The 14,812-nt window shown below is 43.9% G+C and overlaps 1 protein-coding gene across 1 annotated transcript; it reads right to left on the bottom strand.

The window, feature by feature from the left end:
• Positions 1–646: 646 nt before the first annotated feature.
• Positions 647–6,488, bottom strand: RPL8 (ribosomal protein L8). Its single transcript, XM_077342903.1, has 6 exons — positions 6,322–6,488; positions 4,725–4,868; positions 3,083–3,224; positions 2,778–2,996; positions 1,210–1,325; positions 647–854 (listed from the first exon to the last, which is right to left on the bottom strand). The coding sequence occupies exons 1-6, from the start codon at positions 6,379–6,381 to the stop codon at positions 696–698; spliced, it is 840 nt and encodes a 279-aa protein (XP_077199018.1). The 5' UTR covers positions 6,382–6,488; the 3' UTR covers positions 647–695.
• Between the last annotated feature and the right edge of the window lie 8,324 nt (positions 6,489–14,812).

Here is a 14,812-nt window from a genome sequence, read left to right as displayed (position 1 = left end):
GACAGAATTAGGATCAATACCGCATTTTACCAACTTGTGAACAAGAATATAATGTGGAACCTTATCAAAAGCTTTACTGAAATTCAGATAAACTATGTCTATGACATTCCCCTAATCCAGCAAGGTAGTCACTTTCTCAAAAAAAAAGATAAGGTTGGTCTGACATGACTTGTTCTTGCAAAACCCATGCTGAGTCTTAGAAATCACTCAGAATTGCCTGACTTGACAGTACTTTGTCAAATTGTGGACACTCCCCTCCCCAATTGAGCTACTTTGAAACTTCCTACTGTTTAGCAGAGAATTTAAGAGAAAAATTCCTTTATCAGAAAAGAAAAAGACCTTTTGGAAGACAAGATCTGACAATGAAACTTAGAAGTCTGTCTTTACATGGTAAGATGCCATGTTTTTATCTGACTTCAAGTTAGAAGTGAATTGAATACCAACAATATTCTAAGCCCTTGGCTGTACTGCTTTATGGGAAAGTGCTATCACCCAGTCACTCAAGGAAGTATAAAAGTTACTGCGAACATCAAGAACAAAGCATGAACTGACTTGCATGCTGTACTCAATTCTTTTGTTAGTGTAAAATTAAGACCAGCTATCTAAGTTTTGGTAAATTATAATGCAAAAGAGGAGTCTGACACCATTCTACCAGTTGTACAAGATTTATTTCTCTGAATGCTGAGCTAAGGGCCTCAGTTCTCCTTCTCCTGCACTGTCTTTGTTCCCCGCAGTCTGCCTGTACGACGTGCTGCAATGAGACCAACTTTACGACCAGCTGGAGCATCTCTCCTGATGGTGGATGGCTTCCCAATGTGTTGGTGGTTACCACCACCAAAGGGATGTTCAACGGGCTGTGGAAAAAAACAGTGGCCCAGTCAAAAGCAAAGCAAAATGAGTCTCTCTATAAAAGATGGCAATTCAAAAACAAGCCCCGGCACTAATTCCATGCAACCATTAAATTACACTGTTGTGGGAGTAAAGACGCAATGTCTTGCAGCTATTTGGACTGGCTAAAGGCCGGATGCCCTAGTGTCTTTGAAAAATTCTTGAAGTGAAGAGAGCATTAGTTGTAAGAACGACCTCTCAAAATGCTGGTTTAAATTGTCACAAGTACTCATTAGCATGCTTAACTTAAATATTTTGAACTACTGTGTGTATGTAAACACCCCTTAAAATGGTAACGCAGATGATATTCAAACAACTTACATTCATAGCCACACCACGGACACGGGGCCAGCAGTTTCTCTTTGCCTTGTATTTATGGTAAGCTCGCCCAGCTTTTAAGATAGGTTTGTCAATACGGCCACCACCAGCAACAATGCCTGGAAGGTTCAAAAAGACAATTCAGTAAGAGAGGAGTCAGCCTGAGCCATAAAAAGGCAGCAAGTCCACTCAATGAGTTTTCAAGCAAACAGCGTCACACTCACCAGTCCCTATCCTGCTCAGTTACTCAGGTACTTCAAAACTTTCAATCGACTTCATCACTGAAAACTTTAGGGCTACGTTTTTTGGCTGTAGTCACTGCCAAAAGCAGTTTCTGTCAAGGGTTACAAATTCTTGGTGCTGAATTATGAAATATAATCTAGCAAGACATTTTATATCTTGAACAAGTAGCTATTTAATGTTTCATAAAGTATTCTAAGATGTGATGTGTAATTAGGAACTGGAAACATCCTTTCCATTAAAAGCAACTTCTAAGGTAGACAATGTGTGATTCTATCATTCTGTAATGCAACTGTTTCCTGACAACACATGCTAGAACTGCCACACACTCCACATCACATCACCATGAAAGGAAATAAACTGGCTTCACGGTTTTAGCAGCCTCTTTAACTGTTATTGCACACCTGCAGACAATGACAAGCATAAAGAACTTGTGCAAACCAGCCTCTTTACTGTCAGCATTTTACACTCACTGAACATCTACAACACATTCAAATGGGTAGCCGTGTTGGCCTGAACTAGCAGAACAAAATCTGAACCCAATGGCACCTTTAAGACCAACTAACTGTTATTCAAGGTGTAAACTTTAGTGTGCTTGTAAGATAACAAAATTGAAGCTATAAGACCTCATACATAAATGTGAGCGAGCCAGTTTCAGGAGGGCGGTATAGACATTTAATTAATAAACAATAATCTACTAACACACAGCATAATGAAGAGGTTTACCAGATACAATAGTCTTACAGGTTCCACAATTGGGAATGCAGCTATCCATTAATCTTTAATCTTGACATTTTTATTCCCTTTATGCTTTTTCCCCCAGAGTTGAACCCAAATGAACTGGGTTTATCGTTTACCTGATAAACTTAGTTTGTTATTTCTGTAATATTTTTTGTAACTGCCTTTTCATTGTCTGACGAAGTGTGCCATGCACATGAAAGGTACACAAGTCTAAACCTTGGGTCTTAAAGGTGCCATTGGACTCAACCTTTGTTTTGAACATCTCCAAGTAAGGCAGCGTACTTCCCACTTCTCCACTAACAAGGTTAAAGAACAGCATTTTGGTTTCTCTTTGTAAAGTACACTAAATTCTAGGGGATTGATTGGCTGTTTTGACAAAGGATTATCATTGGCTGTATTTGGTTGTGACACAGTCTACTGATGTAACAGAATTGATTTTTGCTATATATTTCCTGTCATGAAAGATCTGACGAAGGGTGCTTGCACTCGAAAGCTCATGCCCTGAATAAATCTTTGTTGGTCTTAAAGGTGCTACTGGACTTATTTTATAAGGTTAAAGAAGTCTAACAAAGATCTGGGGTAACACTTACCAACAACTGCTCTGTTGGCAGAGGAGATCACTTTTTTGGAACCGGAAGGCAATTTCACTCTGGTTTTTTTAGTTTCAGGATTGTGGGAGATAACAGTGGCATAGTTTCCAGAAGCACGAGCCAGTTTGCCACGATCACCAGGTTTCTCTTCAAGACAACAGACAATGGTGCCTTCAGGCATAGTCCCCACAGGGAGCACGTTGCCAATGTTGAGCTGAGCTGGAAGAGAGGTTTGTGTTAAGCAGAAGCAGGAATGGCCCACTCTCTTTCGCACAACACTCATTTCACAGAAATGTTTAACTCACCCTTCTTGCCACAGTAAACAAACTGTCCTGTATGAATGCCCTCAGCTGCAATAAACAATTCTGTTCGTTTCTTAAACCGATATGGATCACGGAAAACAATCTTGGCAAGAGGAGCTCCTCGGCCTGGATCATGAATGATATCCTAATGAAATAAAATAGCAATTTAAGAACATGTGGAAGAACGAGATCTGAGTTCAGGTTTATAGCTGGCAATGCTGCCAGGCTGCGGATTTACTTGTACTCTTCTGTTACTAAAAGGTAAAGTATTTTTGAGCCAACAGAACTCTTTATTTAGACTACTATAAAACCATAAAACGTACAAGCTGCTCCATTAAAGCATCCACATAGCAAGAGGCATGTATCTGAATAATTTAAATAACCACTTATTTTTATATTCCTTGCCACAAGCTTGGCTTTTTGTCTGCATGTTAAGTCTTCACTTCTTAATTTCTATCCTCCCCCCACATCCTATCCAAATTGCTCCATCTTTCAAACATCCCTTGAGAGCCAGTGTTGATTAATAAGTACTGAATTAGAACTGGGGAGACTAACATGAAACCTCACTGGGTGATCTTGCACCAGGGATTACGTCATGGGTTGGATGTATAAAGAAAATTGGGGGCTAGGGGGGCAGACCATGCTCTGAGCTCTGTGGAAGAAGATCAGGATAAAACTCTAGCAAGATAGAAAATAAAAGCAGAAGCTAGAATTTGATTTGCACCCATATGTCAAGAGGCCAGCCTAGACAGATTTTACACATCTTTCCCAACCCATTCGTAATGCTCAAAAAAGTTTTCAGAATTCCCAATATTTACTATTGCTCAGGATGGTCCATCTTTTGCATATTTGTCAAGTCAAACTACTAGCGTCCTATTTGACCCTGGAGCACCTAGCCATGGTGATCCATGCAATGGTCACCTCTAGAGTGGACTTCTGTAACTTGCTCTACACTGGCCTTCCGTTATCCCTGACCCAGAAACTGCAGCTGGTCCACAATGCAGCTGCTCAAGTCCTCACAGGAACATCTTGGACTTCCGACTGAATTCTGGATCAGGTTTAAGATTCTGGTACTTCCTTTAAGGACATCCACGGTCTGGGCCCCGCATACTTGAGGGACCGCCTCTCTGCCTAAGTCCCTCAAAGAGCACTCCGCTCTGAAAATTCCAACCGGCTGGTGGCCTCTGGCCCCAGGGAAGCACGTTTGGCCCCCTCCCTGTTGGAATGGACATCCAGAAGAGATCAAGGCCCTGCTGGAGGGCCTCCAAGACAGAGCTCTTCCACCAAGGCTTTGATTGGGGACAATGGCCTCATAATATTTACAGGCCCTCCCTGACAAAAACACTCCCAGAGACACCCAGCCTGGGAAAAGGCTTACTGATAGTGACCAACTTCAGGGTAGTAAGCCAACAAATTGATGCTGCTATTAATCTAGATGCTGCTAATAAGTTTTTAAATTATCATTAATGTTGAATGTTTAGTGTTGATGTGAACTGCTTGTCAGTTGATAATTGTTACATACACCATCCTGAGCCAGTCCCTGGAGGGCAGTAAAGGAATTTAATGAATCTTCATCATCAGACTGTAAGAAGCTACTCCCAGTCAACAGTTTTAAACTCCCACAGCTTCCCAGTCATGTACTTACCTTCACAATGCCCTTAATGTAGCCATGTCTCTCAGCGAAGTCAACAGCTCTCAGCTTTGCTGGACCTTTCCGGTGCTTCACATGGGCTCTGAACACAGACCCAGCACCTTTTCTTTGGCCTCGGATGACACGGCCCATTGTGTACTGGAGGGGAACATTAAGAAATTTGAACCACTGTAATTTTTTTGGGGGGGGGGTCATCCTATAAGGGGAATCCTGAATTGGTTAAAAGTGTGACTATGCTCCAAAAATACACTGGTGGGTTCCTGTCAAATGATGCCCAGACAGTATCAAAATCTTTGTTTTTAAACGCAGTGCAATGAATGTTTTTCTTCTCTGGTTTCAAATCACTTATTTTAAATTAATGTATGTTATGATCACTGCTTTCTGAACCTCTAAGTTATATGATGAAGTGTACATCCACATGGCAGCTTATATACTTTGAATAAAACTTTGGTGGTCTTAAAAGTGCCTCTCGGCTCAGACTTTGTTCTGCTGCTTTCAGACCAACATGACTATCCACTTGAATCACTAAGTTATGGGTTAAACTAAAACATTTTAGAACAGTGGTTCTCAACCAGGGGGTCAGGACCCTTTTGGGGGTTGAATGACCCTTTCACAGGGGTCACGGCAGCTTGGGGGAGGGTGCACTGTTGCCGCTCCTCCTGAAGGCAATTTATATACAATGTATAACCAATCATGAAGAATGGATCTTCACGCCATGGGTCAGTTTTGGTTTAATGTCTGTGAAAGAACACTTCTTGCATAATTTGATGGTTGGGGGTCACCACAACATGAGGAACTGTATTAAATGGTCGCGGCATTAGGAAGGTTGAGAACCACTGTTTTAGAACACAAATCGTGACCTCTGGCTAAATGAAATCAAGCAAGTTCCATAGCAGCAGTAGCCAAGTCAGGGATGCGAACCCACAGGTGGGACCCGGGCTCCGTCCCCCTCCCCCTCCCCCTCCCCCCCACCCTAGGGAAAATTGAGGCTTTGAAGGGTGGACTCTGGCATTATACCCTATTGAGGTCCCTGTACTCCCAGGTTTAATTCCCAAATATCCAGGGGTTTCTCAACCTGGAGCTGACAACCGTCTCCTCTTCCCCCCAAGAACTAGCCTGTGGCCAGGGAGAACCTAACCACCCTGAACCGAGTCAATGTGCATCAGACAAAATAGCATGTTGGGACTATCGCATTTATTGTATACAACTGACATCAGTGTTAAGGCCCAAACGGGATTCCTTGCAGGCTGCACACGACTATTTCCCAAGAACACAAGGGACGACGCTCAAGGAAAAGGGGATGTGCGCGTTGCAAGCATGGCCGGCACACTCCCCTTGGTCGCGGGGTTCTCTCTACCACATTGTTAAAAAAATGGTAAGGCCTTAAGCGCTTCCCTCCCCCGCCCCGCTTGCTCCTGCCCGGCCACTCTCAGGGCCTGCTGGGGTGTTGGGGGGGAGGCGGAGGGGCCCGGCTCAGGCCGCCGCGGGAAGCCACCGGCCGGGGGAAGGCGAGGCAGGCTCCGGTGCCCGGCGGAGGCCACGGGGGCGCCGATGGAGGCGGATGGCCCCGCGGGCCCCGGGAGAGCCTTACCTCGGCCGGACGCTGATTCGGAAAGAAGGAAGCCGGGGCAGTCACGGCCACCAAGAGCATCCGGGTCTCAAGAGGTCCGATGCCTGATGGGTAATGTAGTTTTGCCGCCGGACACGCTTGGCCCCGCCCAACTCAGCTCCACGCCGGGGACGTGATTCCTTCTGCCGCTGCCGGGGGGAGGGGGTCAGATTCGAGGGGGACGGCGCTTATTCTTCGCAGCTCTGCGCCCCACTGCGTCGGCCCAGGCGGGCGAGGCCCTGCGTGCCAGAAGCTTGGCCAGCGCCGCGGTAGAGCCGGACACAGGAACACACATAGACATGTTACGCAGTGCGCGTCGTTTGGGACTTCACTTTTTCATTTAACAGCACATTGATTTATTGTGAAAAGAATTAGCAGTAATCCTAAATGGGAGTAAACACCATTAAACTCATTATACTTTTGAACTATCTCTGCGCTATTTCTCTGTAGAAATATTTGCAAGGAAGTTCACGGTATAATAAAGCTGTTCTTAATAAGTAAAATATTTCCCAAATCCAGTAACTAGTAGAACCATAAAAATATCAATGCAGAAACTGTAAAAAAAATCAACATGGACAGCATGGACCTCAGAACTGCCATTAATATTAAATCTTAATTAAATAAGAAAAATAATCAGCCAACAATGAACAGCCCCTGCATATTTATCAAGGGAGAAAAGTCTTCATGAAAGCCGGGCAGATAAGCATCCTATTTACTTTGAGAAATACCTCAGCAGCCTCAATTTCTTACATGTTTACTTGGAAGTTTAGTTCTACTGAGTCCCTCTCCATTGACCGCTTGCGATATATACATATATAATTAAATTAAATAAGCCCTATCAAAAGGCATTTTAAAGTAACACCAAGCACACACAATTTCCAAACAATTCAAAAGTTGTTTTTTGAATGACATGGATTTATACAAACATTCTCGGTTTTAAAGAACCATTATCTCACAGAAACATTTTTGAATGGGGAGCGGGGGACAAAGACTCAGCACTTAGTATTTGTGAGAAACAGCAGTAGCTCCAGTATAACCTACACAAGCCTTTGCTCTCCCTCCATGTTGCAATAGGTGCTGCTCAACCATTTCTCCTCCTTCCTTCAATCCTGCAAGCGCAGAGTAATCCATCAGTAATGGATGCATGAGGGAAATACTTAAAAGCTCGGACTCTAGCAGGTGGGGAAGGGCATCCTGGTGCTTGGAAAAGAGGAAAGCACGGCAAGACAAAGAAACCACAAACAGTTGGGGGGAGCACAGCATGCAGAGTGGGTGGCCTGGAAACCCTGTTGAAGCTACATGCTCAATCACAGTAGTACGGATTGGCAACTGGAGGCCACAAAAATAAAAAGGCCTAGTGTCAAAAGATACTAAGAGATGGAGGCATAGGTGGGAGTGGGGAAGGCATTTCATAGTTAGAGGTGAGCGAGAAGGAACTACTGAAAAAGCCTTGACCCTGGTGACAACCCATTTTACCTTAAGGGTGCTGGGAACACAAAAAGGGATCTGAGATGTCAGGTGAAGTTTCATCTGCCTTAGAAAATTTCTCCCAAAATATGAACTGACTGCATAATTTGTGGAGACTTGCACATATCATGAATGTTTGGTTATCTAGGACTCTTAATTAAAATGTTAGTGGTGGCCAAGGCCCAACACAGCAAACAACAGAGAAAACTGAAAGTAATACACAAAAAGTTACTGTTCTTAAAAGACAGATAGCAATTAAAAAAGAAGAACAGTTGATTGTTACATGCCGCCTTTCTGTACCCAAAGGAGTATCAAAGTGGCCTACAGTCACCTTACCTTTCCTCTTCCCATGACAGACACCTTGTGAGGGAGGTGCTCAGTCAGAACAGTTTGCTCAGTGCTGTGGTGAGCCCAAGGTCACCCAGCTGGCTGCCTGTGGAGAAAGAGTGGGGAATCAAACCCGGATCACCAGATTAGAAGTCCGCACTCCTAACCAAGCTGGCTCTTTTTGTTTTTGTGATTTCAAAAGAAGTTTGGTGTGTACTAATTGCTATTTGCCTTTCAAGAACAACAGTACCATTTTGTATAAGGCAAGCCTCCTGGCAAAGATGCTCTCTAGACTCCTCCACATAAAAACCCCCAGTCATAGACACATTTTTACTGCAATTTAGATATGTAGCACTGTCTGGTGCTTGGATGTATCTCTGCATAATTTTATGCAAGCTTTGATAATTGTACTGATTATCAAAAAGAAAAAAGTTTGAACTTTGAGGACATAAGTTTTCAAGGTGAATAATTACCTTGTCTGGTTTGGATGCTGCTAGTTCTACACTAATATTTTGCATATTATGGCAGAGAAGGGGGTAATTCTAGGTGGAATGGAACCTTAGGGAAGTAAATTGATAATAATTTGTACCCAACAGTATAGTTAGGAGAAAAATAAAAAGTTTCTGTCTACCATCTTCAAGATTTCATAGTAGTCTCATGTTAATGAGAGCCACCTCTTTCTGTTGTATTATTTGAAAAGAAATCAAATTAGGGGTTTTAGCAGAGAGCAGCTTTTGTTTCATACTAAGGTACACTGAAAGTCCAAAATCTTTGCCATATCTCTTGTTGTTAAATAGTATGTTGCTATCATAAATCTTTCTCTTTGTTTCAACAATAAATTAGAATATTTTGTGCACATGAAAGCTTATACCCAGAATTAAACTTGGTTGGTCTTAAAGATGCCACTGGATTCACACTTCGTTCTATTGCTTCTGTTAAATCTGTGGGTTCAGTAAAGACATGGACACTTCAGCTCCAAAGAACCAACTCTTTACTGAGTACAAGAACACTGAACAATAACAAGCAAAACTGGGGAACTTATATACATGTTTGAGGCTCCTGCAAGTCCTTAAGAGAGGCCCCTGATAAGTCCATTCTATAGTCCAACGACTGATTAGGGATGGAGACTCACTAAATCCCATTAAAGAGTCCAGGATCCCAGTCTCTTGTTCCAAGCGCTCTGCCTCAGATTGTCCATATACACAACAGTTTAAGGCCAACATGGTGAACCACCCGAATCTATGTTCAAAGGCACTGTCTAATCTGGAAGCTGGTTTTACAACACACTTCTGATCTGACACTCTAGGACCAGTTACAGTTGGCTTGGACACATTGCTTTCAGCATCTCCAACGACAATAATCGTCCTGATTATTGGCTGATGAAGGGATATTTGAGAGGATTCCTTGTGCAGCAATAAGGCTATTTAATCAGCAAACAGGAGAGGCTCATTAGCAGATGCAAACGAGAGTGTAGTTGTGACTGAAGTACTAGGAAGTGGTGCAAGAGTTGTGTGGGAAAGCAAAGGTGGTGATACATTCTTGGATGATACAAACAAGTGCTTCAGATGGCTTGGCCTTGCACAAGCCATCTTGGACTGATGTTGTTTTTTCCATTCTTGACACCAAAGTTTTTTTAGGTAGGAAGGAAGGATCTACAAGGGATTAACAACTGTCTGATCTAGTGGGTTAAAAGAAAGCACAAGTGTTTTTCCCCCTTCATTCTATCTAATTGTCTCTTTATGGACACAGACAAACCTTATACTTGCCCTAGCCAGCAGGAGACAATTTCCAAAGACAAATTTCTTTAATAAAGACTGGTTTTCATTCTAGCATCCTGTGTTCAACTACTGCTTCCAGCACCTACAGTACTTCTTAGCAGCTCTTCAATGGATTTCGTCCTTCTTAGCCCTTTAGCAGAATATCATCTGGGTTGCTGGTATGTTCAAGTCTATCTTAGCAAACACAGAACAGAACAGGCCTACTATATTTCCAGTGGTTTGTGTAGGCGCCTTGTACTCTGCCTTCAACTGTTATATCTTCTCTCAAATACAGCAGCAGGGACGACAATATAGGCTTCTGCAAGCCTCTACTGTGTCATGCTACATTTCCCATGTTCCCTTGCAGCATCATTATTCCTGTTTTTCAGTATCCATTTTGGCCCACCTCCTTCAGAACTCTGATATCACATGTCTGAGGTTCAGCATCTCTCAGAAAGACTGAGATTAGGCCTCAGTGCAGCCAGACCCAGTCCAGCAGACTGCCAGTCCTTACAAACCAAGTGTGGTTGAAGAGAATATTGGAGACACAATGGACAGATGTGAAAATGTTTTTGCATTTTGAGCATTGTCAATAAGACACAAGTTTCATTGTTTGAATTCCCAGGCTTCTAACTCAATCTCCTGTTCTGTAAAGTACCTGATTTCTTAAAGACTCTCTGCCCGTTCTGCTAGATTCTCAAATGTTTCATCATATAAGATTAAAATGAGGTATTTTTGTTTTAAGGGCAGATCTGCCCTCTGTGTTGCACCAAAAGAATCATAAGTGTCAAGGAGGACATTCCAAGATCATCTAGTCCAGTGCAGGCAGTACACAGCTACAATATCCTCAGTAGATGGTTTTCCAGGCTCTGATTAATGATAGGTCTGCTTAAACCAGTTCTTTTTTTCCCATTGAGAACCCCCTGAAGCATTCTTCAGGCTTCAAGGAACCCAGAAGTGGTGCAATCATGCAGAATATGGTTGGGAAGCATAGCTGTATACACTCCCACCCGGGGGCTCTCCCCTGTCCACCCTCTCTAGGCTCATCATTGCCTGTTTTGGGAGGGAGAACAGATTGACATGATCATGTATTGTCATATCATCTGATAAATGTTTAACTTTTTAAAAAACAATATTAAAAATTAATTAACTTCTACCCAGTCAGGAAATTCTTCCAGGTCAATCAAGAAACTCCAGGGTTTCATGAAACCCTGGTTGTAAAAGCCTGGCTTAAACCTATTCCTTGCAAGCTCTTACAGCAGATAAAGTAAACTGAGCAGCCTTCTATCTCTAGTACACCATACAGACTACACAATAATCAGAAGAATGCATTCCCAGGGGCTTTCCGCACCGGGATCTTTGTAGCAAATTGGTTGCTGAATGAAAAATCGCCATTTAAAATAGTTGAATTCGTCGTTATGCATACCTGCCTTTGTAGTGGAATCCAGTTGCGTTTTGTAGCGTTTCCCACAGGCTTCCGGTCTCGGCAAAAAGCGCTAGAAAGGAAGCGCTATTGCCAAGCTCGTCCCGCCCCTGGCCGTCAAGCAGCCAATGGGCAGCCGTTAGCATGCTCCCAAACAGCCCCTTTCCCTTTAAGGAGGTTTAAAAAAAACAAAAAAACAGACCCATTGCAACGAATCTGTGTTGATTCGTTGCAACGGAGAGACCCATCCAGCTGCCTGGTGTGTTTGAGCTGTCATTTAATCGTTGCCACGCTCCCTCCGAGTGAAAAAAAAAATCCCCCCCCCCTCTCACGGGCCCGATTTTCGGCTGAAAGTGTAAAAAATAAAGGGAAAATACATCAGCAAACGGGCTGTTTGTGCTTAGTGACTCTGGGGAGGGACTGAAGCCGGGGAAGCCTCTAAACAGAAAGAGGCTCGCTCGGAGAAAAAAAAAATGGCGATCGCTTCGCCGGAAGATCAGAGGAGAGAGCCAGGGGGAGGGACTTTGTAGAAACCGCAACAATGTTAACGCACAGGTCTTTTTCGCTAGTGTTGCAGATTGGTTGCAGGAGTGTATCGCTTTCCGGAGGGTGAATCCACTTTTGGGGATTTCCCTGAAAGCGCTACAAGGAAGCGCTTTTTGCAGATCGGTTTCAGGTGTGTGGCAGATTGTCAACGACGTTGTGCATAACGGCAAATCAGTAGCGTTTTCAATTGGCAACCATTGTGCGATTTTGAAGGCGTGCGAAAAGCCCCCCAGTTTTACAGGAAGTTTCTGTCATCAATAATTATTTATATAATAAAGATATTCTGTTTCTCATTTTATTGCATTTGCAGCTTATTCTCTAATTCTCTGGGAGTGTATAAGTGTGGTAAGCTTCACCCCTAGCAACCAATCATTGGATAAAGGGAAATGCAGGCACTAGGAAGATCTTTTAGACATGGAGGCGTAAGCTGGTAGTGCTGGCCTTCTTGGCAAGCAGTTCTCAAACTGACCAACTGGTGGCAGTATACCAAAAGAAAAATGCAAAATAAGCCCTCCAAGAGCTGGGCAAACTGCAAGGGCAGTGTGTTGCTGGATGGAGATTCAGGTTGACCCCTGGTACTTAGACCAGGGGTGTGCATTTGGCAAAACTGAGCTGAAAAAATACCCCAAAACACCAGAATTTTTGGGTTTTTATTTAAGTCAATTAAAGTTTCTCTGATCCAATCAACTACTGGTACTGTTACAGCTAAAGCAGAATAAAAAATGTTGGGGTTTTTTGGCTTTTATTTGGGGATGTTAAGCTGTATGGATCAGCAGGGGTGGTGGGAGATGAGAGCTCAGCAGGGGCTGGGTCCTGTTGCAGGTTGGTGTGGAATTCTCGGCTCCCACTGCCCCAAGTGATCCCCTCAGGTCTGTGTGCAGCAGTGAGAGACCTCCCCTCCACACATAAGGTCCTGGGAACAGCTTCTCTCACAGCACAGTTTAAACTATGCTGCATGAGAAAGCTTTCCAGCCAGGTCTATGTGCGGCAGCTAGGTCTCTCCCCACTGCAGGCAGATCCTGGGGACAGCTTCTCCTGTGGCACAGTTTAAACCATGCCACAGGAGAAACCCTCTCAGCCAGGGAGTGGGAGCTGACAGCTCTGCACCACCTTGGCTGGGGCTGGACCCTGTTGTAGCTTGGCTTAAACCAAGTTGTCACAGGAGCCAACACAGGATTTGCTGGGATGGCAGGAACTGACAGTCCCACCCAGTCTTGGCTGGGGCTTAAACTGAGCTGTAGCAGGAGCCAGCCCAGGATTGGTTGGGGTGGCAGGAGCTAACAGCTGTCTGCCACCTTAGCTGGGGCTGACTCCTGTTGTATCCATTCAGGTATGTGTGTAATTGCAAGAGACCTTCCTACCACATACAGATTCTGGGGACAGCTGCATCTGCCACATGGTTAAAACAATGCCACAAGAGAACCCAAGCCAGTTCCAGGGTCAGCTGGAGTTTTAAACATCTTTTTTTCCCTTCTCAGGTCTATTGGTCCCCCCAAAATTTGGGATTTCTAAAATATCCTGGATCTGAACACTATATTTAGACCTGGTACCAAAAAATGGAGTCATAGATCTGAACCAGAAACAATTATTATTAATTTTGCAGCCCTCTCTTAGATCCCTCAGAGAGGCAAAATTGAGCAAATCAACAGAGTGGATTTCCTACCATTAGTGGTCTTCACTGAAAGACACTATTAAGAACTTGGGAATAGTCTTGTATCGTGGTCTCCTGTTGGAGAAGCAGAATTCATAACAGGAACGTGCTGCTGCCCAAGCTACATCCAGTTAGGAAACTAGCTCCTTATTTGCAGATACCTTTGCTAGCTACATTGATCCATCCTTTAGTATCCTTGAACATAGATTATTGCAATAAATTCTACATGGATCTGCTGTTGGAGATTACTGAGGAACCACAACTGGTGAAAAATGTGACAGCCCATCTGTTATGTGGAACTAACCAGTGGGAATGTTTTATTCTTTTCTTCTTTATTGGCTACCAATTATCTCCCTTTTCAGGAGAGCTTTCAGGGTAGAGAAAGAAGAGTTAGTTCTTATATGCCGCTTTTCTCTACCCGAAAGAGGCTCAAAGTGACTCACAGTCGCCTTCCCTTTCCTCTCCCCACAACAGACACCCTGTGAGGTGGGTGAGACTGAGAGAGCCCTGATATCACTGCTCGGTCAGAACAGTTTTATCAGTGCTGTGGCGAGCCCAAGGTCACCCAGCTGGCTGCATGTGGGGGAGTGCAGAATCGAACCCGGCAAGGCAGATTAGAAGTCCGCACACCTAACCACTACACCAAACTACACCAAGCTGAGCCTAGGCACTGAATAAAATGGAACCTATGTCTGAGTGATCATGCATAAGATTCCACTGCCTCTAGGGCATTTCTTGTCATGCCAAAAAAGTTGTGTGAATCAGGCAACCCTGAGTGCAGCATGGTAACTGTCAATGCGGGTTCTGTGGAAGCTCACCAAGATCTTATTTGCTGTTGCAACATGTACCTGCTACAATGGTTCAAGGCCTCATATGAGCTCCCGGAAGAGCTGCGGGAGCTTTCAGCGTTCCTCAAGGCCTGCAAAACAGAACTCTACTGCCAGGTCTATAGTTGAGGCCATGCGGAAAGGAAGATCATGCCCCCCCCCCCCCGACTGGAGTGGCAGTAGCAAATGTCATCAGCACTCTCTTTGCCCTTTCCCCCTCTGGAATTAGTTGGGAGACTTTGGGGCAGGGCTTTTTGTGCCGCAGCATCTTGTTCTATGGGGCTGATGTTTTATTGTTTGAGTTTTAATATATGATGTATATATGATGTAACCCACCTTGTGCCTTCAGGGGGCGGGTCATAATCATACGTTACTTATCCCTACACATATCAGACTCTGCATAAAATGTATGTGTGTATGGGAATGTGTATGTGTGTATCTATAGAGCAAGTGTGGAGTAGTAGCTAAGAGTGCT

This window comes from Paroedura picta, chromosome 6 (assembly GCF_049243985.1).
Source record: "Paroedura picta isolate Pp20150507F chromosome 6, Ppicta_v3.0, whole genome shotgun sequence".
In the NCBI taxonomy this organism is placed as follows: Eukaryota; Metazoa; Chordata; class Lepidosauria; order Squamata; family Gekkonidae; genus Paroedura; species Paroedura picta.
This window is presented reverse-complemented; position numbering and strand designations above follow the sequence as displayed.